Consider the following 24,521-nt stretch of genomic DNA (forward strand, 5'->3'; position numbering starts at 1 on the left):
AATTAAATTCTTACGTGATACTCTTTGACATCTCCTTAACATTGTTTCCAGATAGAAAATGTTTCTCATTTCAGTTAAACTAATAATACCATTGTATGCCAACTGCTTTAAACTAGACTATCTGCACAGGTTAAAAATATACAAAGACATCCATTTTCAGAAACACAAATCAAGCAGCACCAATTTTACTTTATAGCATTTATTATAGTAAAAGTTGCTCTTGTAAAACACTAGTGATTTTTGGTCCGTATCTTATTTTCCATTTGACGTTAAAACATTTTACATTATTTACAAAATAAATTGCAATATTTATGATACATAATTTTTTCTTCCTGACCTTTGGAACATTACAGTTTCAAGTAACTAAAAAATAAAAACATGGCGACTAGATGTACTGAAAAGTACATACTGAACATATTTAATCACCACAGTAATTTAAAAGTCCTGACCTTTACTTCTTAAGATTAAAATTCATTAACATGAAGTCATTCAGGAATCTCCGGGATTTCTCTATTATCCACAATGAGAGTATGAATAATCCCTTCTTTCCGCTTCCCACTACTGACAGCCTTTATGTAACAGTCATGGTTCCCAATACTGAAGTGAGTTTCAGTCCCGTCATCTACAAACTCACCCTGGGCAAACAAAAGAAGGAGGAATTAGTGTTCCAGAAACATTTATCTTTGTCTAGAGCATTAACATCACCTAAAAAGGGAGGTATAATGAAGTACATATTAGTTCAATGTTAAACTTTGCAAGATTAAAGTTAGAAGCTTGTATTTAGATGCTTTTACGTCTCTGTTATGAAGGTTTCTTATTTGTACCCCCTACAATCTTTAAGAATCTTAAGTTTCAGAGGAAAAAAAAAGTGTATCTAATGGCTATGTGTCTATAACATATACTATGTAGACAATGTAGACTATTTTCAAAAATAATAAACCTGATAGCAAACATTTATTAGTGATTTATTCTATACAAAGAATGGTTTACATGCATTATTTTATTGCATCCTCACAATAACCTGATTGGAGTACGATTACTATCCACATTTGTTATGTGAGGAAACTGAGGCACAGAGTGGTTAAATTACTTGCTGAAGGCCCCAGTCAGTAAGGGATGGAGTGTTCTTAACCACTCTGAAAATCTGATTCCCCAGTGTGTAAGGTGGCTTACAATAAATACATAACATAAAAAATAACATAAAACCAAACACTACTGAGTCTAGACTTGCTCTGTCCAGTACAGTAGCCACTGGCCACACGTGGCAACTGAGCATGTAATGAGGTGGGTCTAAAATGAGATACTCTGTTAAGGGTAAAATATACACTGGATTTGGAAGACTTAGTATGAAACAAAGAATGTAAAATAACTCAGTAGAAACTTTTTATATTTATTACATGTTAAATGATATTTTTGATATACTGATTTAAATCAAATTTTTATTAAGATGAACTTCACTGTAAAACTTTTGAAATCTGGCTACTAGAAAAGTTATATATGAAGCTCATATCTGTGGCTCATATTTCTATTGAACAGCACTGATCTAGAGTAAAAAGATAGGGGCCAAGTAGTACAGAGAAGGAAGGAAGAACAGGAGGCTTAGAGGATAAAAATGAATTATGCAAGGAAGCACCATCAGACTCACAACTTGGCTGAGCTTCCTGGCAGCCGAAACAGACAGAGCAAGGCCCCGTAGCTAACATTATCAACCAAAGAAAGCACAGGAGGCATCAGAGAGGGAAGCTTTTTCTTAGCTCTGGGAAGAATCTGGCCAACACGGAGGTGTACTGACCACAAGGACTGGGGGTGCTGGTCCTGGAGTCTAGTGTATTCTTTTTACCCCTTTTCACATTGAGCTTTGAAAAAATCCTTCAGGTCATACTTCTGTAAAAATCAATTTAGAGGGCAGAGGAAGGGTTGAATAATACAATCCTTGTAAGTAGCTTCTTGGTAATTTGACAGCTACATAGTCTTGGTCACAATGCTTTGAGATGAAAAGGAAATGGAGAAAATAAGCTGTAACTCACAGGCAGCAAGAGCAGGTGTGCATAGTGCTGGGGAAGACTGCCCGGATATGGAGCTGCCAAAGCTGCCCGGCAAACTAGGTTGTAGTTACAATGAGGAGGCAACTGGGTGAGACAGAGCTATTGTCCAAACACTTGTGGTTTCTTGTCAATTACTGAGGAACAAAGACATTGTGGATGGATATTATTTTCAACTTCCTACTTATTTACAACCACATTTTTAAATCTCTCTTTACATTTGCACTGGAGAATTCCTGGAGGGTGGAAGGAATGTGATCCCAAACTGCAGACTCTCCATCTAGAGAATTCCAGGGTAGGAAAGAAAGAATAGGAAGGACTAGCAGATGTGGCGTCGGGCACACAGTAGGCATGGAAACTTAAGCTGGTCCAAAAGGAGACATAAAATACTGAAGAGCTCTCCAAGCCTCTCTGCATAAAAGTCTCGATGGGTAGGTTTAACCCAGAGGGTGGATCAAACTCTGGAGGATCAATTTTGAGTGAGCCCTGGTTACATTTCCCTTCAAGAATTAAAACTAGGATTAAGAAAGAGAAAAGCATTAATCTTTGTAACTTTTGATTTCTGGCTTGGGCACTTCCTTAGAAGCAGATTGGCTATAAGACCCAGCTAGTCTGCTGAATAAATTCATCCCAGACCTTCCCTCTAAGCACATCTCCTCACCTTCCCAGACCTACAATAGAGAAGGGAGGTAACAGCAGCAACCACAACTTGCAGCTAGCTAAACTGTGCCAGGGGAAGAGAGCTTCTCATGATCTCTAGCCCTGGTGTTCATGTCTGAAGCCATGAAAGAGGACACCAGGGCTGGTATACCGCCTGCTTGCCAGCTGACCCCAGAACACATGGGAATTTCCACCCGAAGATTTCAGCTCCTGCTCCCACACTCCCAGCTGTCCAGGACCGCCTCCCCTGCTTCACTTCCTCCCCTGCTGTACATACCACTATTATTTCCTTCCCACTTGAGATGCACTCCTATATTCATCCCACCACAGCCCTAACAGTGCAAGCAGCAAAAGCCCAACACACTGGGGTTTGGATGGGGATTTCATTGTGCTCGGCTTCAATGGGTGGGGTAGCCTCTTACCACTGCTACTCTACAAATTCCACTTGTCTTCTGGGGTTCGTGACAGTGCCTTTAGACAGCTACCTGCCTTTGTGTCACCTGACATTGTGTGCATCATTCCTTTTTCACAACCTTTGCTTTTAGAAAAGTACTATCTGCTTTGAGTGTATGGTGTAAAGCCTTCCTATTCAGAGTGTGACCTGTGGACCAGCAGCTCTGGCAACACCTGAGGACATGTTAGAATATGCATTTTAACAAGATCCCAACTGATTCTATGCATGTAAGTTTGAGCAGCAGTGGTATACAGCACCCCTTTAACCTGGATAAACACAGGAGGACGCAACCTTTGGGGAGGACTTTTTTTTTTTTTTTTTTTTTACAAACCCTTGTGTCGAGGGCTGACTTTCAATAATAGTTTGCAGCAAGGGAGCTGCTCTGCTAGGTACGAAACCCGGACCCAGAAGCAGATCGTCTACGAACGGTTTAGCACCAGGGTCCCCACGAAACGGGCGTGATGGGCGAAGGGGCAGCCACCTTTCCAGCCGCGCCCGTGACCCAGGACGAAGGGCTCTGCACCGGAGCCCGGTGCCGACGCGCGGCAGATTGCGCTGCGCCGCGCCGGGGACGATTTTGTAAATGCCGGAACTCTTTTCAGGGTAGAGGCTGGTCCAGGAGAGGAAAGGTAGAGTATGAGGTTGGTGCCAGACATAAGTTGTTACCAAACTCTCACTGCCCCAGGCACTGCCCAGGAAAGGTCTTCAGATTTTGGAGTCAGGATTACTTCATCTCTTTTTTGTTTTTAACCAAGAGGACCTTCGTTACTTATAAAATCTCCATAGTTAGGAAACACAGCAACGTTTCAATGGTCACTCACGCACATGGTGAGAGTAATCAAAAGGTCAACTTACTGCTGTCTCCATTTTTTTACCATTGCACCATACATCCATAGTGTCTTTTTCTGTAAAAGTAACAGATGAAAAAAAAATTATAATCTGTGATTTAAAGTTAACACTTTATTATTTTAAGAAGAGTTTGTTACACTGGATTTTGAAAACTCCATTAATTCCATTCATGGCTTTGAAATTCTTCCAAATTTGAAGAAACTGTGTTTATCTTTTGTTCGCAGACAAAATAAAAATGAAAGCAATCTTTTAAGAGAAAATCATGATCCCAATACAAATTAATGAAGACTTGTTAAAGAAAATCTTTAAAGGAGGATGCAGACAAATGAATGCGAAGAGGGACCTTTCCACACAGAATGTCTTTTTTTTCATATCATCTGAAATGTTTTAATAAAATTTTAAGGTCTGGTTGTGAATCAAAGAAGGGTTTACACACTCCCAGGATTACAATGTGTTTCCATTTAGGATACCAATATATTTTAGCAAATTAAAGAGTGCTTTTGGCTTTTTAAAAACCTACGTACTTCAAGTAATGTAATATTTGACCTTATCCCTTTTTTTTTTTTTTAATTTTTATTTATTTATATTTAGCTGTGTTGGGTCTTCGTTTCTGTGCGAGGGCTTTCTCCAGTTGCGGCAAGTGGGGGCCACTCTTCATCGCGGTGCGCGGGCCTCTCACTGTCTCGGCCTCTCTTGTTGCGGAGCACAGGCTCCAGACGCGCAGGCTCAGCAATTGTGGCTCACGGGCCCAGTTGCTCCGCGGCATGTGGGATCTTCCCAGACCAGGGCTCGAACCCGTGTCCCCTGCATTAGCAGGCAGATTCTCAACCGCTGCGCCGCCAGGGAAGCCCCACCTTATCCCTTTTATATTTTTATTTTTTGGATTATAGCAAGTATTGCTTTTCTTTTTTTTTTTTTTTTCTTTCTTTCTTTTTTTTTATTGGAGTATAGTTGATTTACAATGTTGTGTTAGTTTCAGGTGTACAGCACAGTGATTCAGTTACACACACACACACACACACACACACACACACACACTCTTTTTCAGATTCTTTTCCCTTATAGGTTATTACAGAATATCGAGTAGAGTTCCCTGTGCTATACAGTAGGACCTTGTCATTTATCTATTTCATTTATAGTAGTGTGTATTTGCTAATCCCAGACGCCTAACTTATCCCTCCCAGAACGTCCTTTAACATCAGTGACTAGATGATTCCTCCTGCCTCTCACTAACCCAACTGGATGATGGCACAAAGAGACCACCAAAAAACGCTACCTTGCTGTTCATACAGGACAGATAGCAATTTAGCCTTAAATTTCATACTGGATAGCACAATAATCTCTATTCATTTTGTTATGGTTTCACTTTGGGGAAAATTACTGGATCATAAGAAAAAAATATAGGTATGGTACTTGATGGACTGTTCAGAGTACAGTGCTGACACGATAGAGCAAAATGTTGCCACGATACACTTGGGCATTAGCTAAGCGGCCGCAGCTCACTCCAGGGAGGTGTGTACATGTGTGCGCGTGTCACAAACGCATGTGCATTTTCGGGGAGGATCCCTAGAGCCACTTGTGAATGTCAGTGTCCCAGGGAGTGGCAAGAGGGAGGACTGCACTCATTAAGCAGCCAGAAGATGAGCTTTGGGTGTTATTACGAAGACTAGAGAGAAGCGGGACCTCTGTGTGCACACGGAGCCCAGGGGTCAAAACCTGCCTGGGCCCCAATGTTCACTGCAGCATTTATAATTTATAATAAATTATAATAAATTATTAGCTATTTATAATAGCCAGGTCATGGAAGCAACCTAAATGCCCATCAACAGATGAATGGATAAAGAAGATGTGGTACATATATACAATGGAATATTACTCAGCCATAAAAAGGAACGAAATTGGGTCATTTGTAGAGACGTGGATGAACCTAGAGACTGTCATACAGAGTGAAGTAAGTCAGAAAGAGAAAAACAAGTATTGTATATTAACGCATATATGTGGAATCTAGAAAAATGGTACAGATGAACCGGTTTGCAAGGCAGAAATAGAGACACAGATGTAGAGAACACACATATGGACACCAAGGGGAGAAAGGAGGGATGGTGGTGGGATGAATTGGGAGATTGGGATTGACATATATACACTAATAGGTATAAAATAGATAACTAATAAGAACCTGCTGTATAAAAAATAAATAAAATTAAATTTAGGGGCTTCCCTGGTGGCGCAGTGGTTGAGAATCTGCCTGCCAATGCAGGGGACATGGGTTCGAGCCCTGGTCTGGGAGGATCCCACATGCCACGGAGCGGCTAGGCCCGTGAGCCACAATTACTGAGCCTGCGCGTCTGGAGCCTGTGCTCCGCAACAAGAGAGGCCGCAACAGTGAGAGGCCCGCGCACCGCGATGAAGAGTGGCCCCCGCTTGCCACAACTAGAGAAAGCCCCTGCACAGAAACGAAGACCCAACACAGCCATAAATAAATAAGTAAATTAATTAATTAATTAAAAAACAAACAAAAAAACAGTACAGTTAAATTTCCGCTTGGCATCAGTATCATCCCATTCTTTGTAGCCTTTAACTCTAGAGATTATGCTTCTCTCTTTCTCAAAGACCAAGTCCTTGAGGACATTTACTCCTAAAAAAAAAAAAAAAAAAAAAATTAAAAAAAAAATTAAATTTAAAAATTCAATTCAAAAAAAAATTGCATGCTTTCTTCTGGTAATTGTTTGCATTTAAATTTCAAATCATTAAAAGTACTATTCACATTTAAAAAAAAAAAAAACCTGCCTCGGTGTCAAGGCTGAGATGCCTTGACACTGACAAGCCGTCTACTCCAGGAACACGGTCTCTTCTCCCTGCACCTCGAGATACGAGCCTCACTTAGAGAGTGGAGAAAGGACTTTGAGCTGGGCTAGAGGGAGAGAGAGAAGGGCAGAGGCGCCCAGGAGGTATGGAAGGGGAAGCCCAATGGCAGCCTGAGTGGGGAGCTTCTACGGCCACAGTTGTGGGCAAACCCAGCTCAGCCGCCTGGATCAGAGCATACGGTGCTCAAATAAACCACGACAGTGGTGACAATCGGAATTTTATTTAGTGGGACAACTGAACGTGTACACGTACTCAGATTTTCTATAATAGCAGTTATTAACATGCCTCTGAAGGACATTGCTAATCCAGAAGCCATAAAAGAAAAGGGGTAAGTAAATCTGACTACATGAAAGTAAAAAAGATTTCTGCATGATTAAAAAAATACATGCATACGTATAAGCAAAGTCATATAATAAGTGACAGACTGGGAAAAATACTTGAAGCTCACAATACAAAGAGCTAATTTTAGTAATATAAGGACTCCTAGCAATCAAGGAGAAAAAGACCAACAACCCAAGAGAAAACAGGTCAAAGGACACATACAGGCATTATCAGAAAAGAAACACAAAAGGACCTTAAACACATGAAAAGAGGCTCAACCTTACCCAATTTTGAAAAAGGCAAATAAAAAACATACTGAAATACCATTTTTCACCTAAAAGTAAAGTAGCTGGTGAGCCACTACATTTCTAAACACAACACTGTAAAATTCTGGAAAATAAAGATGAGCCCCCAAAAGCTTCCAGAAAGAAGAAACTAATGAGATTCAGACTGGCATAGAACTTCTCATTCAAAACAATGGAGAATAGAAGACACTGGAACAAGGCTTTCAAAATTTCTCAGGGGAAAAAAAAAAAACACATTTTAAAGCTAGAACTCTATACTCAGCAAAAGTATCAGCTTCGTTTAAGGGTCACATAATATTTAGCTCCTAGACACCCTTTATTAGGAAATCACTTAAGGATATTTTCCAGTAAACAAAGGTGAAACTGGCAGTTGTGGGATTCAATAACTGATGGAACTAAAGCCAGGGTTCCATGAAAGCAAGCCCAGGACGGCCACTGGGCAGCAGGCCTGGGAAGCAACTATCTAGTTTTGAACAGGAAGTCAACAGACGCCCAAGAATACTGTCATTAAGAATGAGAAGATTTCGAAGCAATAGATAATACGAGTAAAAAATGCAGACAGACATTAGGAACATTAGCAAAGAAGATATATTTCCATTTCCAACAAGAAAAGAGAAAAGCCACCAGAAGAGCCCAGAAAAACAAAAGACTAAAAAAAAAAATCAAGGTCCAATTGTGAAGAAAACAAAAAATGAGGTATAATTTTGAGAAACTGGTAGATTATAGAACAGAAAACCCACTTGACCTTGACACTGAAAACAGCTTCCTTTGAGTGGCACAGGGGGTGTGACAATAATACAGAGAGAGAATGTAACCATGGCCCACTCCAAAAATATTTACAAAATCACAATAATATAAATGTTATTTATTGGTTTTTAATTTTAGAATCAACCTATAGAAAAAACACAGGAGAACATAGTTATGGCTACAGAACAGAATACAAATATTAACTACTCTGATGATGTCAAAGAAAAGGCAGAGAAGACAGAAGTTGAAGGCGGTGAAGGTGGGAGAGGAGCGGCGGGGGAACTATATGTTCACAGCCTCACCTTACTCAACCGGGGATGAAGTAAATTTGAAAGCTGATGATGAAGATGGTGGTAGTGGCAGCAGAGGCATGAGTTTTTTACTGTCTCCAAATTTCCCCTGCTAAAACAGACAGGGCAACAGAACAGAACCAAAGACCCCATGGACAGTATCTACGCCACAAACTCTACAATACCAATAGGTGGGGGAACCACGGGCAACTACGAGACCGTAGCTGTAGTATTGGCAACCACGCAGAAGGAGGCAGAGGGAAGCAGCAGAGCCTCTGGTGGACCTAAGAATCCCCAGACGGCAGTTCCGGTTGTAACTGGAGCGTTTGGAGGGGCGATGTGTGAAGAGCAGCTGAACTAGAAGGGGTTTTACATCCTGACAGTGGATGGGGTGTGGCAGCGGTGGGAGGGGTCTGAAAGGGCTACAGCAGTCTGGGCCCCAGGAACCCTCAAACCAACCCGCCGAAGCTCCCTTCCAGTACAAACCCCACACTGAGAAGAAACCTGTGGGAAGACAATCCAAACTGAGCACCCAGGGACACGAGAGTGAAAGAAAGAGAAAATCTAGAAAAAACGGGGTAAGGAAACAGCAGCCATCTCAGAAAGTGTGCCCCAATGATTTTAACATCATCCAAAAACGACAGAAAAGGGAACTCAAGAACCTGAAGTTTAAAAAGCTACACAAAACCACACTCCCTTCTATAAATTCAGAAAAACTAAGATCATATAAGAATTATCAAAGAAAGGTATTGAGCTCTAGATCCATACAAAATTGTAAGAAAAAAGAACAGACTACCATCATTACAGAAAATAGAAGCATCAGAAAGACATGCTTACATGAAAGGTAAAGCTGTAAAATACTATTTCAAAATGAGCTGAAAGAAATTAAGAAAATCATACAAGATATGAAAGAATGACTAAACAATGATTAGAAAAACTCTGAGAAATGAAGTATAGAACTCAGTAAGAATTAGAAATAAAAATAATTTCAGAAATGAGGACTAAACTAAAAGGAACACTAAACAAACATAATAATTCCTTAATAGAAACAGAAAATGAAGAGGAGGAAAATTTTTTAAATCAAAAAGAAATAAAGATGACAGTACAAGTCACAGGCTGGAAGAAAATAACTGCAAAACGTATCCGATAAAGAATGTGTATCTAAATATCTTTGTTACATTTTTAGAATTACTGATTGACAGGAAGTATTTAAATGGCAACCTAGACACAGTCTTTTAAATATAACTGAAGCCAAAATGGTTGAAAAAATTAATCTGCTTTTTTCTCATGATATGTAAAACAAATCTCATAATGCACTAAAGATTATGGTTCCAATTTTTTTAAACTCGTTATCTAAAATATACTAAGAACTCTTAAAACTCAACAGTAAGAAAACAAACCACCCAATTGAAAAATGGGCAAAAGCTCTATAGAAACAGCTCACCAAAGAAGATACACAGATGGCAAATAAGCATATGAAAAGATGCTCAACACCACATATTATTAGGGACTTGCAAATTAAAACTGAGATATCATTACACACTTATTAGAATGACGAAAATCCAAAACACTGGCAACACTGCTGGCAAAGATGTGTAGTAACAGGAACTCTCACTCATTGCTGGGAGGAACACAAAATGGTACAGCCACTTTGGAAGACAATTTGGTGGTTTCCTATCCTCTTCAAGAAAAATTGACCCAATTTCTTTAATAAATAAACCATACAGGAGTTTTTTGGTTTCCTTTTTTTCCAACTATGTGCATTTATTACCTGATAAACATTTTTCATTCTTAAAAAAAAATTTTAAGGTACTTTCTAGCATTCAACTAGACTATATACTCTTTTTTTTTTTAAATAAATTTATTTATTTTTGGCTGTGTTGGGTCTTCGTTGCTGCACGCGGGCTTTCTCTAGCTGCGGCGAGCAGGGGCTACTCTTTGTTGTGGTGCGTGGGCTTCTCATTGCGGTGGCTTCTCTTGTTGAGGAGCATGGGCTCTAGGCGCAAGGGCTTCAGTAGTTGTGGCACGTGGGCTCAGTAGTTGTGGCTCGCGGGCTCTAGAGCACAGGCTCAGTAGTTGTGGCGCACAGGCTTAGTTGCTCCGCGGCATGTGGGATCTTCCCAGACCAGGGCTCAAACCCGTGTCCCCTGCCTTGGCAGGCGGATTCTTAACCACTGCGCCACCAGGGAAGCCCTAGACTATACACTCTTAAAAGACACAGACAAAGTCTCTTCATTTATGTATCCTCAAGGCCTGGTACACAAACTGCCATTTAAGAGGTTCTCAATATTACCTAAATAAATGAATCAATGAATTAATGAGATGATCTACATAGTCTTAACTTAGTGATATGAGAAGCAGGAAATACTAAAAGTAACCAGAAGAGTGAAAAGGTAGTAAATATTTGTCTTGCAAGTTTTGTAGGCCCAACAGAAACTGAGAACACAGATGGCAATCTGTAATAGCAGAACTTAGCTTAAAGAGCAATGGCTTACTTTTTATTTTTTAATCTACTTTATCTGGACTGATGATTTTGATCTGCTGCAGTCCTAAACCTATTGCTACCTAGAGAAAAATTCCCTTTTTACTGATGTATCTTTAATTTCCAACTGCCTTTAGACATGCTTTTAAAGAGAAATATCAAATAATAACAAATGTCTACATCAATATTTCTTTTTTTAAACCCAAGTTTATAATCCTCGAATCCATCACTATAAAATCTGGCTCTCATATTTTCCATATAAATCAGTCGATTCAATGAATACTTCATTTCCACAGGACACATGAGAAATACAACTGCACTTAACATTCTGTCCTATTCAAAGCTCCCATAAAAGGTCTGGACAGTTAGAGGAACTAATTAAATGGCCACCATAAAAAGCCAATAAATTCTGCAGAAACGGCTCTCACTTACCCAGCACAACTCTAAAGTCCTCACCATCCAAATGTAATACCCAAGTATTGGTGGTTTTTGATCTGTTCTCCATATACTTCTTGAGACTTTTCCCATTAATTTCCAGAGTATATTCATAAGCAAAACCACTGACAGCATCTATATTTATGGTTGCTTTCATCTTTGCAGCTCCAACACAGAAGGTTTCTTTGCCCACTAATTTGAACATCCATTCTTTTCTTATCTCTTCCTAAGTAATAAAATATAAAAGTTGAAAACACATAAATGGAAGAAAATTTAATATTTTCACGATACAAAGGTTTTAGAAAATAAAGTCATTTTAAGTTTAAATATTAGATGTTATAGTCTATGAATTGCACAACTATTATTAGTTTGCTTTGTATGGCAAAATGATACAGGCCAATATATAAAGATAACCACTGTAAGAGAAAAGCCTTGCATTCACATATGAAGAATCTACCTTAGCAAAATCCAGCTTCCCTGTACAAGCTTCCCTGTACACAGTATGTACACATATTTTACGAAGTAACATTTTTTCCTACCTTTCCATCTACATATACCACTCGTTTGCCTGATGTGGTCCCATGTTCGAATTCAATCTTATGGACTCCATCACTTAAAGCAACATCCCAAACAGCTACGAGATCTGTCATTTTTTCCAGGCTGTAAGGAGGGCTAAGGGAATAAAATTAAGCAATTATAATAGGCCAAAACAGTAATAGAATAACCAATTAATCCTTCCAAGGTGAAAATATCAGATTTTAAAAAGCCCTGAAATTATAAAATATTAAAGTGATATTAGCTAAGAAAGCCTACTTACAGTACATGTAACTATCTTCTCCCTCTTATGCATTCTTCTTTTAAGATGAAATTACTATATATGGGTATATAGTCAGATAATTCCAAAGTCACCTTAATATAATAGGATTAAGAATCAGTCAGTTTATCCATGACAGTATTCTAAGCTAGGCCACAGAATAATGCTTGGAAAGGTCAGTAAAAAGTTTCTACTTCTCCCTCCCGTCACTTAAAAAGCCCAGTATTTAATTTTGGTTTTACTTTTTCAGATCCAATCACTCTAAAGCAAGAATTCTCAAAACATTTTATACTTAAACCAATAACTAGGGATTAATTTTAACAAAAAAGGTTCTAATTTATAATACTAAGACTGAGGAAAAAAGAAGTCATGGAAGAAATGTTGTATAATAGATATAAAAATGTTATGGAAGATAGTAATCTTGTCATTATTACAGGAAATCTTATTAAAAATATAAAGGATTCTGTTTTGTCAAGTTTCTGGCACAATTTAAACACATAGTTTATATTAATATTTTAATATAAAATATATATTATATGTGTGTCCTATGTGAATAACCTGTTATGTATAATGCATATGTAACATGTAAGTACTATTTTGATACTGACATAGATCTTTAGCTTTGAAAGAAGTAACATTTATTACAGCAATAATGATCATAGCTAGCAGTTATTTAGTACTTACTGTGTGTCAATCACTGTGCTAAGAGCTTTATATATATTAACTCAAAGAATCCTCACCATGAGGTGGGTACTATCATTATCTCTATTTATAGATGAGGAAACTGAGGCTCAGAGAGGCTAAGGGCTTGTTTAAGGTCACAATGACAGTAAGTGGCAGAGGGGATGTAAACTTAGTAGGACTCTGGCTCCAGAGTCTGTTCTCTTAACTACATCCTACTCTTCATTCACTCTAATCTCCTTTGTAGGCTCTAAATCAGAGACAGTAAATGGATTTTATATCATTTTGAAGTGACTGCCAAGAATTTTGTGCTGAGACGGATTTGGAGACCTTACATCCAGGTCCTATGGGAAAGGATGCCACATTAGTGCTGGCCACCTCTATGCCAGGTGTTTACCACCCTTTCTCGAAATCACAGAAAAGCAAAACCATGTGTTCTGCAATATTACAAAATGTGTCCTTTAAAAAGTAGCCTGGATAAATAACTCTCCTGAATGATTAAAACCATCTTGAAAGTTTCATAAGCTAGTTTTATTGCAATGCAAGACGTTTACCTTTCATCATCTTCAAAGATAGGACTGTCATCTCCAGATGCCATGGTTGGCAAAACAGTCTTTAATCCAATTAGCAGCCAGGAAAGAGAAAAGGAGAATTGCAGCAAAGAAAGACTGAGAGCAACAAAGATGACATTTGCAAAGAGTTTTTCCAGCTCTGCAATCCATTTCTTAAATTGCATGCAGTTTCTGATGAAACAGCGTTTACATACAACAGAATTGCAATATCTAATTTTCAGGGAAAGAAGTTAAATCACGCAAATTAGCCAATCATATTTTTACCTGTTATGGATTTATAATTTCCTAAAACCAGAGAATAAACTCTAGTTTATGCCACTGAACTAGGGAAGCCAGGGAAGCCCCCTGAACTGTATATTTTAAAACGGCAAATTTTATGTCATATATATTTTATCACAACTTAAAAAATTAATACTGTAATATACAAAAAACCCATTGAATTATACCCTTTAAATGGGTGAAATGTATGGTATATGTGTTAAGCTTGCAAGAAGCATCCAGGGATATGCCAGTTTGCTTTCTAAGAGCAAACTTAATTTGCCCACTTACTCAAGCCCACTTAATTTACTAGTGCCAATAATGAATCCATAAAAGTTACGTAGTTTGCTCAGGTCACTAGAAGAGCCCAAGCCAAAACTAAAGTCCAGAACTCCTGTGTAATTAACTAAACAGTATCTGGGCTGTAATGCTAAAATCAGAAGCACACATATTACTCACACGCATAGGAAACCCCCCACATTTGAAGATTTGGGATTAACAGTTGTACCCCTGCCAAACCTATTGAAAAATAATTTCAACTATTTTTTTGCTCCCAAGATCTACTCTAGCCTAGCCTTTTCTGTATAGATGTCCAAGGGTGCTCACTCCTTGTAAAAAACGGGAGATTGACAATCTTTTTGGTCTGGAAATAGCCAGAAGCCACAAATTGTTTTTAAAAAGATATTAAGGGCCTCCCTGGTGGCGCAGTGGTTAAGAATCCGCCTGCCAAGGCAGGGGACACGGGTTTGAGCCCTGGTCTGGGAAGATCCCACATGCCGCAGAGCAACTAAGCCTGTACGCCACAACTACTGAGCCTGCGCTCTAGAGCCCGTGAGCCACAACTACTGAGCCCAAGTGCTGCAACTACTGAAGCCCGTGCGCCTAGAGCCCGTGCTCCGCAACAAGAGAAGCCACCGCAATGAGAAGCCCGCTCACTGCAAAGAAGAGTAGCCCCTGCTCCCCGCATCTAGAGAAAGCCCGCGCGCAGCAACGAAGATCCAACACAGCCAAAAATAAATAAATTAATTAAAAATTTTTAAAGATATTAAAGAAGACCTTAGCACCCATAAAAGCGATCCAACAGGCAAAGAAAAGCTAAGCATTTTGGAATGAAAGCTAAAGATTCAAAACACATTGTACCTAAAATAAATTCCTCTTTTTTTTTTAGCACCTTATATATTTGTGGATTTTTCTAGTCTTAAAAGTATTTCTTAGGGGGACTTCCCTGGTGGTCCAGTGGTTAAGGCTTTGCCTTTCAATGCAGAGGGTGCGGGATCCATCCTTGGTCGGGGAGCTAAGATTCCGCATGCCTCATGGCCGAAAAACCAAAACATGAAACAGAAGCAATACTGTAACAAATTCAATAAAGACTTCAAAAATGGTCCACATCAAAAAAAATCTTAAAATAAAAATTTCTTAGGATATCTCCTATGAAAGTGGAGGGTATCCTGCAACTATCAAAGCAGAGAGAATACATAGTAATAGAGTAAGCCAACAGCATAATATAAACTTAAATCAGCATCCTTTGTAAATCAGAGTAGACTTTGGGATATCATTCAAAATTTGCTCTACAACTTTTAGAGACTCTAGAAAGTTCAGTAATTCAGCAAACTTGAAAGAACTGCCCAATTTTCCATTATAAGGAACTTCAAATATTATCACACTAAGATAAGGTATGGTACCATATTAATTATAATTATATTTTATATAAAGTATAAAAGACAACACAGCAAATTAGAAAGGTTAGAAATCAAGATCACAGAAAAAAATTTTTTCCCTCAACTATCAACATTCATTTATACATTCAACATTTATTTATAGAGTATCAGTTTAAGGTGTTGAAGAAGTTTTGGAAATAGTGGTGACGGTTGCACAACATCATGAATGTACTTTATGCCACTGAACCGTACATTTTAAAACAGCAAATTTTATGTCATATATATTTTACCACAACTTAAAAAATTAATACTGTAATATACAAAAAACCCGTTGAATTATACCCTTTAAATGGGTGAAGTGTATGCTATATGAATTATATCTCAACAAAACTGTTTAAAAAAAAACCCAGGTGCCCTGCCAGTCGCGTTTCTTGGAATATGATTACGCCTATAACCAAGAGATGATCACAGCTGTCCATGTCCCCGATTTCTACCTTACTCATATGAGTAATGAGAAATATCTGTCTCACACAGATCTCTAAGCTACAAATTGGACTTAATAAACACATGTCATATTCTAAATTCATCCACCATACATACATTTAATTATCACGACCATGTGACCAAACTGGAAAATGATCATTACAAAGAAAAATCCCCTGTATTTCAGCACAAAGTTTTAAGAATGTAAATAAAAAGGATGGAAAAACAAATTCCATTTATTTTCACTGATAAGGACAATGTCACTCACTCACTTGAAACTTTACATGTCTTCAAAGGAAGCTTTCTGAGTATCTGGTGACATACCCATCAGCATAATCCTTTAAAATCCCTTCCCTAGCAACCCAGCATCCATGTATCAGAGAGTATGACTTAAATATAAAAGTTTCCACTGTTCATCTAACCCCAGCTTGAATTCTGCTTTAACTTAGGTTTAGTCGTATTGGAGACTGTAATGGTTTATCCAAGCTAAACCTAAGTCAGTTTTAAAAATTACTAAGGTACTCACAGTTCCTTTTCAGCAAAGCTCTAGGTAAGGCCAGCTACAAGGCAGGTCAAACTTAAAGAGGTGTTGACACCGTCCGCCCGAACCCTTGTGAAGCACTGGGATCTCCAGCAAAGTCTGTCAGAAAGCTCCCTAAGCCAGATGTTCCCAAATGCGAGGCACAAAAACGTAAATAACTTTTCCGAGGTGCATTTTTGCAACGTATACCACAAGCCTTACGAGGGATTCTCTCTAAACAAATAATCGTACTCAAAAAACCAGACGGAACAGTGCTCAACGAATTGCTTTTTGTAATAGCTAAGAACTGAAAACCACCTGTATGTTCACCATCAGAGAGATAATCCATTACGTAAATCACAGTCCTGTCACTCAGCGAGCGTCAAGCGCCGGCCAGGCGCGGTCAACCCGGCCCCAACACAGCCTAGCGCGGCCAATGAAAAGGATGGAGAAAAACATCGAAAGCCGCGCGCAGACGCGTGGGATGTATTAGCAAGACAAAGAAGCCGAGCTGCGGCACTTTATGATCCAGGTTCTGCAAAAATACAGCCCACTCATGCTTGCAGGGAAAAGGGGACTGGAAGGAAATACACCTTAATGTTAACCCGAGTGTCTCCCGGGAGCGGGGGTTCGGCTCCTGCGCTTCCTTGCTTGTGCTTTTCTGCTCCACTTTTCCGAGGGCGACAAGTATGAATTTATACTCGGGGAGAGGCCGGAGCCGCGGGTCGCGGGGCCTGGCCGGGTAGGGGGCGCCCCGCCGCCCGCCCCGGTCCCTGCCCCGGCCGCGGCCCGGCAGCCGGGAGACACCAGGAGCCCCCTCCCCGCCCCCCGTGCGGGCCCGGGCCTCAGCGCAGGGTCGCCAGGCCGCGGAGACACCGCCCACCGCTCGGCGTACCCGCCGCCGCCGCCGCCGCCCGGAGATGGCGGCCGCCAGCGCCGCGGCGGGGTCGCTTGGGGCTGCGGGCAGGGGCTTCCGGGCCGGCCGGGCCGCCCCACCTGGAGAGCGGGGCTCACCTGGGCGCTGTGGGCTGCGGCGGGGCTCTGGGCCCAGCGACCGGTGGGTTCCGCCGACTCGGCCACTTAGGCCGCGTGGCCTCGTCCCTTCGCCGAGAACCAGACGCAGCCTCCGCGGAAGCGAGAGCTCGGCAGGCGCGAGTCCCGAGCGCGCCGACTCTCTGTCGCGCTTCAGGTCCCCGGGGGTGCCCCGCGCAGGCCGCCGTCCGCCTCCCCGCGCGGCAACCCCACCCCGCCCGCCGCTCCCGCCGCCCCCGCCGCCCCCGCCGCCGGCTTTGCGTTTTCACCCCCTCCCTAGACGCCTCGGTAAGAACCAGTGGATAGCCGGCGCTGGTCGGACGCTGGGGAAAACCAGATGGGCCAAACCCTACCTGCTCTGTAGCCACGGGGCAGGTAAATCCGATCGTGGCATTCGCTCCTTGAAACCCTGTAAGGCTGCTGGCTATTTCTTTAAAGATCAAAACTCCTTAGGGTTGGCGCAAGGCCCTGTGTTTGATGTTGCCCCTGCCTCCTCTGGCTTCATTTAGATCCTCAAATGTTGCAAAGTCCTTCTCACCCAGGGCCTCTGCAGGTGCTCTTCCCTCGGCCTGGACGCTCCTCCCTGCCTCTTCCCTTAGTTAACCTCCATTTTGCTGTTGAGATTGTTCTTCAAATATCATTTCTTAAGGAAAACTACGCTGGCCCCTAAGGCTTGCAACACCTGGAATTCTCCTTCTCAGCTCCATTCAGGGTGTGCAAGTATTCTTTGTAATCTTTGCTGAATGTGCAGTGTAATTGTACACCGAGGTCCGAGAAGGCGGGGACCGTGGCTGTCGGTTCTCACTCTAGCATCTCCCACGTCTGCACAGTGCAGGATGGTATTAGGCTCTGATAAATGTTTGTTAAATGAATGAATGAAGAACAGGCCTGAGTAATGTTTTAGGTGGCCTCGATTTTTTTCACTTTAAGGAAGAGACAGCATCACTGCAGGGAGGGAGGACAGTGGGTGAGTGGGCCATCTGAGAAGAGCAGTGAGTGCTCCCTGTGGAGAGTGGGCCCCAGCAACAAAATGGAGACATGTGAAGGGATTCTCCGGGGGTCCTGGGGCTCTGAAGATTTGGAGGTACAGGGACATCTAGGCCCCATTGTGTAATTTCTTCCTGCAGCTTGATGTTAACGTTAAAAAGGATTCTTTCACCTCTGGGATTGGTAGTGAGGATGCCGAGCAAGTATGTGAGAGAAGGGGAGTTGAGAAACAATAAAGAACAATCTATTGATTAGGTCAACCTGTCTGCAAAGTAGTAGACTGAATCTCAGAGAGCACTGATTTCTTGTTTGCCACCCTGTATTGAAAGCTCCCTGAAGACAAAGACTTTTCATATTTGTATTTTTTTCTGCACTAGTGTCCTGAAAAGAGAGTTTTCAATAAATGATTGTTAAAAGAATGAATTAGGGGACAAAGGTAAAAGGCCTCAGAGTGGTGATTTCCAGAGATGAGACAAGGCTAGCTGAAGATACCTCCCTAATTCCTTTCTCCCAATCCTTAGTTCTTCTGAGAAACAGCTGTGAGTTGTTGGGCTAGGACCAGGAAACCCTGGTTCGGCAGCAGCTCAAAAATATTGTTTAATGAAGAGTCATATTTTCTTATAAAACTTTGGGAATCAGAATATCTTTTACAAGACCAATGATGTGTAATTTATCGAATGCTTGCTTTGTGCCTTGTGTATCATTGCCTGTAGTTCTCACAACAGTCCAGTGATTATACTTAGACCCATTTTGCAGAGAGACCCAAAGCCCTTCAGAAGTTGTAGAGCCAGGCCTGTGGGATTTGAAAAGTTCACATTAACAAGGCCTGTTATTAGAAAAGTATTAATTGTGCATGAACAGAAATATAGGTCCTGTCTTAGAGGCCTGGGGAGCCCCTCTGCCCAGGGGCCCCAGAACGTAGTGGAGGTCAGCCCACTCGTGAAGTGTACCCAAGTCTGTCCCCAGAATAGGCGAGGCAGTCTGATTTCTCTGCTGGCTTCTTCTGTGCCACTGTTTCCTCCTTGGGTATAGGTTCTGGGATACCTGGAATTAAGGAACATACCAGTTTGGGCTGTATTTTCTACCTACTCATTCCCTGGGCCCAGGACACTGGAGATAGGAATAGTCGCTTGTTATCAAACAGGATTGTCCTGGAAGGAAAGTCTGAACAAAATACTGTGAAAGGTATTGAACTGAGTGTGAAACGTACTCATGTGGCTGATCCTGCTTTTGACTTTATTTCCACTCTCAGAGTGTCTTCTTGTTTCCCAAGAAGTACCTAAATGTTGCTTTAACCTCTTAAGCTGCCTCTCACCAACCTGCCCATGGACGTCAGTGATTTATCTTAAGAGAGCAGCTAAAACTGCTTTCATTCACAATAGTCCATGTTTTCATTGGGCCTCCATTGGAAAAGGAAATTGTTAATGGATTGACTGATTTTCTGAACTTACTACTTAAACAGCATGAATGGACATCAAAATAAAAGGGAAAAGTTGCATAATCTGATACCTACAGGTTTAAAACTTTCCATGTGCCCTTCCAGTGTTGGTCCAGCGTGACTGTTGGCTGTGTGTTAAAGGAAGAGGCACCAGTGCTTTTCAAACGAGCCCAGGGCCCAGGACTCTGGCCTCAGAGGATTGTATGTCAGCACCAGTGCCAGTAACCACAGCCTCCTGTTGCCAGCCAGGCTGCCGCTGCTGCTTGGGTCTCTCTCCTTCGGCCCACGGAGGCTCTGGCTCCATCTACACAAAACACAGAAAGTGGAGAAGCAGCGAACCAAGGTGATTTTGTAGAACTTCAAACCAGAAAAGTTTGACAATTTCAGGAGAAAACAGGTTTTGGTCTGAGTCATCTGGAGAATGGGGTTTGTAGATACCCCCTTAGTTAGAGCAAAGAGCCAAAGGAAGGCACTTTTTAAGTGCCTAAGGAGCATTCCAAGGCACATGTTCCAATTGGTTAAGACTAAAAATCTATATCTAGTTCATTTTGAGAAATTTTAAAAATATAGAAAAGTACAGAGAAAAATACGCATATTCCCACCACCCAGAATTGACCATCATTAAATGTTGGCTCAATAAAAAAATCCCAGTAGAAGATAAAGCCGTATCTGACTTTCACCCCCAGCACCATTACTTTCTTCTCCTCCCCAAAGGCCAGCATTCTCATGAATTTGGTGTGTTTGCTTCCAAGTCCACCTTCTATAGTTATATAGAAATTATATACATGAGTACATGTTTTAGGGCATGATACAGTTCTGCTTTTAAAAATTATTTACATGGTACCATAAGTGGCAACTGGGAATTTGTGTGAGAGCAGGACGGGATTATAGGAAACCACCCTTTGGAATTCCTGTTGTTGCCAGAGCTGCTCCTGGTCTCTGCTCACAACCCTTCAACCCCGCCACCTTTAGCACGAGTTAACCTAAATCTTTAAGTTAAAGGGTCCAGAGATAAGAAAGGAATCTATAAACAAAAAAAAACAGATGGAACCAGCTGGGACCAAGATGGTGATGAATCTGACCTACAACAGACCCTGAGTCTCATTATACGTTGATTTAACTACCTTAGCATATTAAATGACACACCCTACCAGCCACCATGACATTATAGAACAAAAAGGATAAAAACGGGGTGGCACGCCACTCCCTTGGAAAAAGCCCTGCCCCTTCCCTGGTAGACTAATGCATATGCCTCCCTATCATTAGCCTCACTCCTCCTCCCTTTGTCTTTACAGTACTCTTTAACATTAAGTCCCTCTTGCCAGGTGGGTGAGAAGATGATCTGTGAACTTAGTTCCCCGCTTCTCTATTCTTTGGCCACTGAATAAAGCCTGTGCTGTGTTCATCTCAGCTTTGGTTTCACTCGAACCCAAACGGAAAAAGAACCCTCCCCTGACAAGGCAGAGAGCCTTGGCTGGGCTATGGCCTGAGTAGGGTCCATACAACTTAATTCAGTAACAGTATCACCATCATCATTACATTTATTCACTATTGACAGTCTGTTATATGGCAGGCAGCGTGTAAGGGGATATGACAACGAGAAGCACTGATGGCTTTTCCCCACTCATGAAGTTTACATTCTAGTGGAGAAGACAGTCACAAAAATTAGCAAACGGACTGAGCTGGGTTGCCTCCACGATGGCTCCCAGAGCTCCCTACTTCCTAGTATCCACATCCTTGTATAGCCCTTGTCCAAGTGTTAGCAAGGTTGGTTTGTGCAATCAGTAGCATATAGCAGAAGTGATGCTATATCACATCCAAATCAGGTTATAAAAAAGACTTCAGCTTTTGTCTTAGGTGCTCACACATCCTCTTCATCACTTCCTCTGTGGGAAGCTGCTATGTATGTGGACACTCAGGCAGCCTGTGGAGGGGTTCACTTGACAAGGAATGAACTGAGGCTAGCCAGCAACCATATGAGTGAGCTTGGAAATGGATCCCTCAGTCCACTTGAACCTTGAGATGACTCTGGCCCCGGCCAACCCGTTGAGTGCACCATCACGAAGGAGTCTGTCCAGACCATACAGTTAGCCTACTCCTGTATTCCTGACCCACAGAAACTTCCAGATAATAAGTGTTTGGCTTAAGCTGCTATGAGTAGGGGTAATTTGTTATGCATCAATAGATAACTAATACAGAGACAGATGAAATAATTGCAAGTTGGAATAAGTGCCTACACCAATCCTACGGTAGAGCAGATGCCCATTGGGAGAAGTGGTATGATCGAGTGGTTAATGAAGTGGTTCATGGAGCCTGAATGCTGGTTTCAGATCCTGGATCCTGGCTCAGCCACATGCTAGCAGTGTGACCTTAGCAAGTCATTTCTCTAAACTTCTATTTTCTAATTTGATCATTTGTAAAACAAAGATAATAACGGTACTTACATTAAAGTTGTGAAGCATCAACAAGTTAGAAAATGAAAGTGCTTAGCCCAGAGCCTGACACATTTTAAGGGCTCAATTCATTTAACTATTGTTATGCTGTATGGATTCTTAAGCATTTGTTATTAATATATTTGCCTGAGCTGTTTGCTTATTGTCTTTCATACTGGAAAATGGCTACTGAAGGTGAATGCCGCTGTATAAATCTGACTCAGATTTAACAATATAATTCAACACTGTATTGAGCACCTACTATGTGCCAGGGACTAAGCTAGGTGCTGGAAAAAGATTAGGTATGATCCATGTCCCCATGGATCATACCTCCCCAGGGGAGGTAGAGCAAATGTATTAGTGTAATAAAGGATTCTAAGTCTAAAAGACTTGTGAGTCGAAGAATCTGCACGAATTCCTCACCAAATGCCATTCATATTTGGTATACTTTTTATTGTGGGGAGACACCTGATAGTTCTATACTCAGGAGAAAATTTGAGAATCAGTTTAGAAATTTAGAAAATAGATCTGTTTTAATTGGTAATGTAGGCTATAAATTACACTGCGGGGGACTTCCCTGATGGTCCAGTGGCTAAGACTCTGCGCTCCCAATCAGGGAGCCCGGGTTTGATCCCTGGTCAGGGAACTAGATCCCACATGCCTCAACTAAGAGTTCGCAAGCCACAACTAAAATATCCCGCATGCTGCAACAAAGATCATGCACACGGCAACAAAGATCCCACGTGTTGCAACTAAGACCTGATGCAGCCATATTAAATACATACATACATACATACATACATAAAACCTTAAAAAAATTATACTGGGAAGTCAAAGCACAGAGGAAAGCAGTACGACGAAATGAAGACAGGCTTTGGATCTCAGCTTAAATGTCACTTCCTCAGGGAGGTCTCCTGTATGTAACCCTATTCTCTTCCTTCATAGCAATTATTATAATTATATGCTTATTTGTATTTGTTCCATATTTCTCTTCCCAACTATACTGTAAGCTCCATGAGGGCAGGAACCACATCTTGTTTACTCACCACCGTAGAAAGTATCTAGTTCAATCCGTGGTACATAACAGGCGCTTAATAAGTTTTTGTAAATGAATGAATGTTAAATGAGTGTTAGAACCATTAGAATCCTGGTGGGTAGATGAGGTCCATAGAAGACTCTTGAGACCAGTGCAGCAGGATGCTGACCTAAAGACTGAACTTGTGTGCAGGGCCCTTTCCTTTTCTAGCAGAGAGGTGCTAGAAAAGCCTTAGGGGTTCAGAAGAAGGAATTCCTTTGGAGGACAGTGCTCTAGAGCTTCCTCCCCTCCACTTGCTACATACAAAATCCAGGAGTGATGGGAGAGAGGTTCTATTGTTAGGAATTAGAGAATAAACAGCCTTTTTTGCTTTGAAGATTGTGAAGGATACTGGTGATCATCCATCAAGCGTCCATTTTCCTCTTGATCCTTACAGAACTCCAATTTTACCCAAGTAGCCATGCTTCCTTCTTGTAATCCATGTGACTCAAGGAGCACCCACCCCAGAGGGTAAACTTTTCCTTGGTAACTTGATAAACTTGATATCCTGTACTTTCCAATAACTTATCCTTGGTAACTTGTTGAACCACTGCATCAACCAAGTCCAAAGTCTATCTTGCCCCTGGACTTCCTGTTATGTGAGATAATCAATTTCCTTATTGCTTAAGAAGACAGTTTGAATCAGATTTTCTATTCTATTTGCAGGCCAAATAATCCTAATTGACCAATGATGTTTGGCCTCCTAGCTATAATTAGGGCAGCTACACTCAGAAAAGTGGGTAAGTCACCCTATTACCCTGGAAAAGTCAAGCAGTGAGACTCTTTGTGTTCCAAGTGTTGAAAATGAAAATCTGCCAACCAGGCTAGTGTGAATAGCTAAGTATGGAAAGGGCAGGGGGTGGCGGTGGGGTGAGGACATGTTTGCATGGGGCAGACAGACACAGAGATCAAACTCACAGTGGCTCCAGCTGCCTGGAAGAAGGCTGAGTATGGGCCTGAAAGTTGAACCCTAAAAGCTGTGACCCTGAGACCTCCTTGTGAGAGACACCATGCCCTCCGTGGAAGATCCCTGTTGGCCATTGTGGGACCTGCTTGCTACAGACTTGCATCCTTTGACCAATTGGAAAGTACAGGTTGTCAACAGTGACATCGTGTGGCTA

General features: G+C 41.4%; 1 protein-coding gene across 4 annotated transcripts; it reads right to left on the bottom strand.

The window, feature by feature from the left end:
• Positions 1-253: 253 nt before the first annotated feature.
• Positions 254-18,199, bottom strand: FAIM (Fas apoptotic inhibitory molecule). 4 transcript variants are annotated; one of them, XM_061193639.1, is made up of 5 exons: positions 18,007-18,199; positions 11,990-12,122; positions 11,448-11,676; positions 4,012-4,061; positions 254-635 (listed from the first exon to the last, which is right to left on the bottom strand). In XM_061193639.1, exons 2-5 carry the CDS (start codon positions 12,098-12,100, stop codon positions 486-488), a joined length of 540 nt encoding a protein of 179 aa, XP_061049622.1. In that variant the 5' UTR covers positions 12,101-12,122; positions 18,007-18,199; the 3' UTR covers positions 254-485. The 4 variants fall into 4 exon arrangements, with proteins under 4 accessions (XP_061049622.1, XP_061049620.1, XP_061049621.1 ...); XM_061193637.1 differs by lacking the exon at positions 18,007-18,199 and adding an exon at positions 17,822-17,987; XM_061193638.1 differs by lacking the exon at positions 18,007-18,199 and adding an exon at positions 16,443-16,613.
• Between the last annotated feature and the right edge of the window lie 6,322 nt (positions 18,200-24,521).

Source organism: Eubalaena glacialis, chromosome 6 (genome assembly GCF_028564815.1).
Source record: "Eubalaena glacialis isolate mEubGla1 chromosome 6, mEubGla1.1.hap2.+ XY, whole genome shotgun sequence".
In the NCBI taxonomy this organism is placed as follows: domain Eukaryota; kingdom Metazoa; phylum Chordata; class Mammalia; order Artiodactyla; family Balaenidae; genus Eubalaena; species Eubalaena glacialis.

Excerpts from the sequence above, each read along its gene's own strand:
- FAIM (XM_061193637.1), bottom strand. The coding sequence starts at position 17,862 with ATGCCACGATCGGATTTACCTGCCCCGTGGCTACAGAGCAG. Across the intron at positions 11,677-11,989 it reads TGGTATATGTAGATGGAAAG|GAAGAGATAAGAAAAGAATG; the intron begins GTAGGAAAAAAT and ends TTTATTACTTAG. Across the intron at positions 4,062-11,447 it reads GGACTTTAGAGTTGTGCTGG|AAAAAGACACTATGGATGTA; the intron begins GTAAGTGAGAGC and ends TTACTTTTACAG.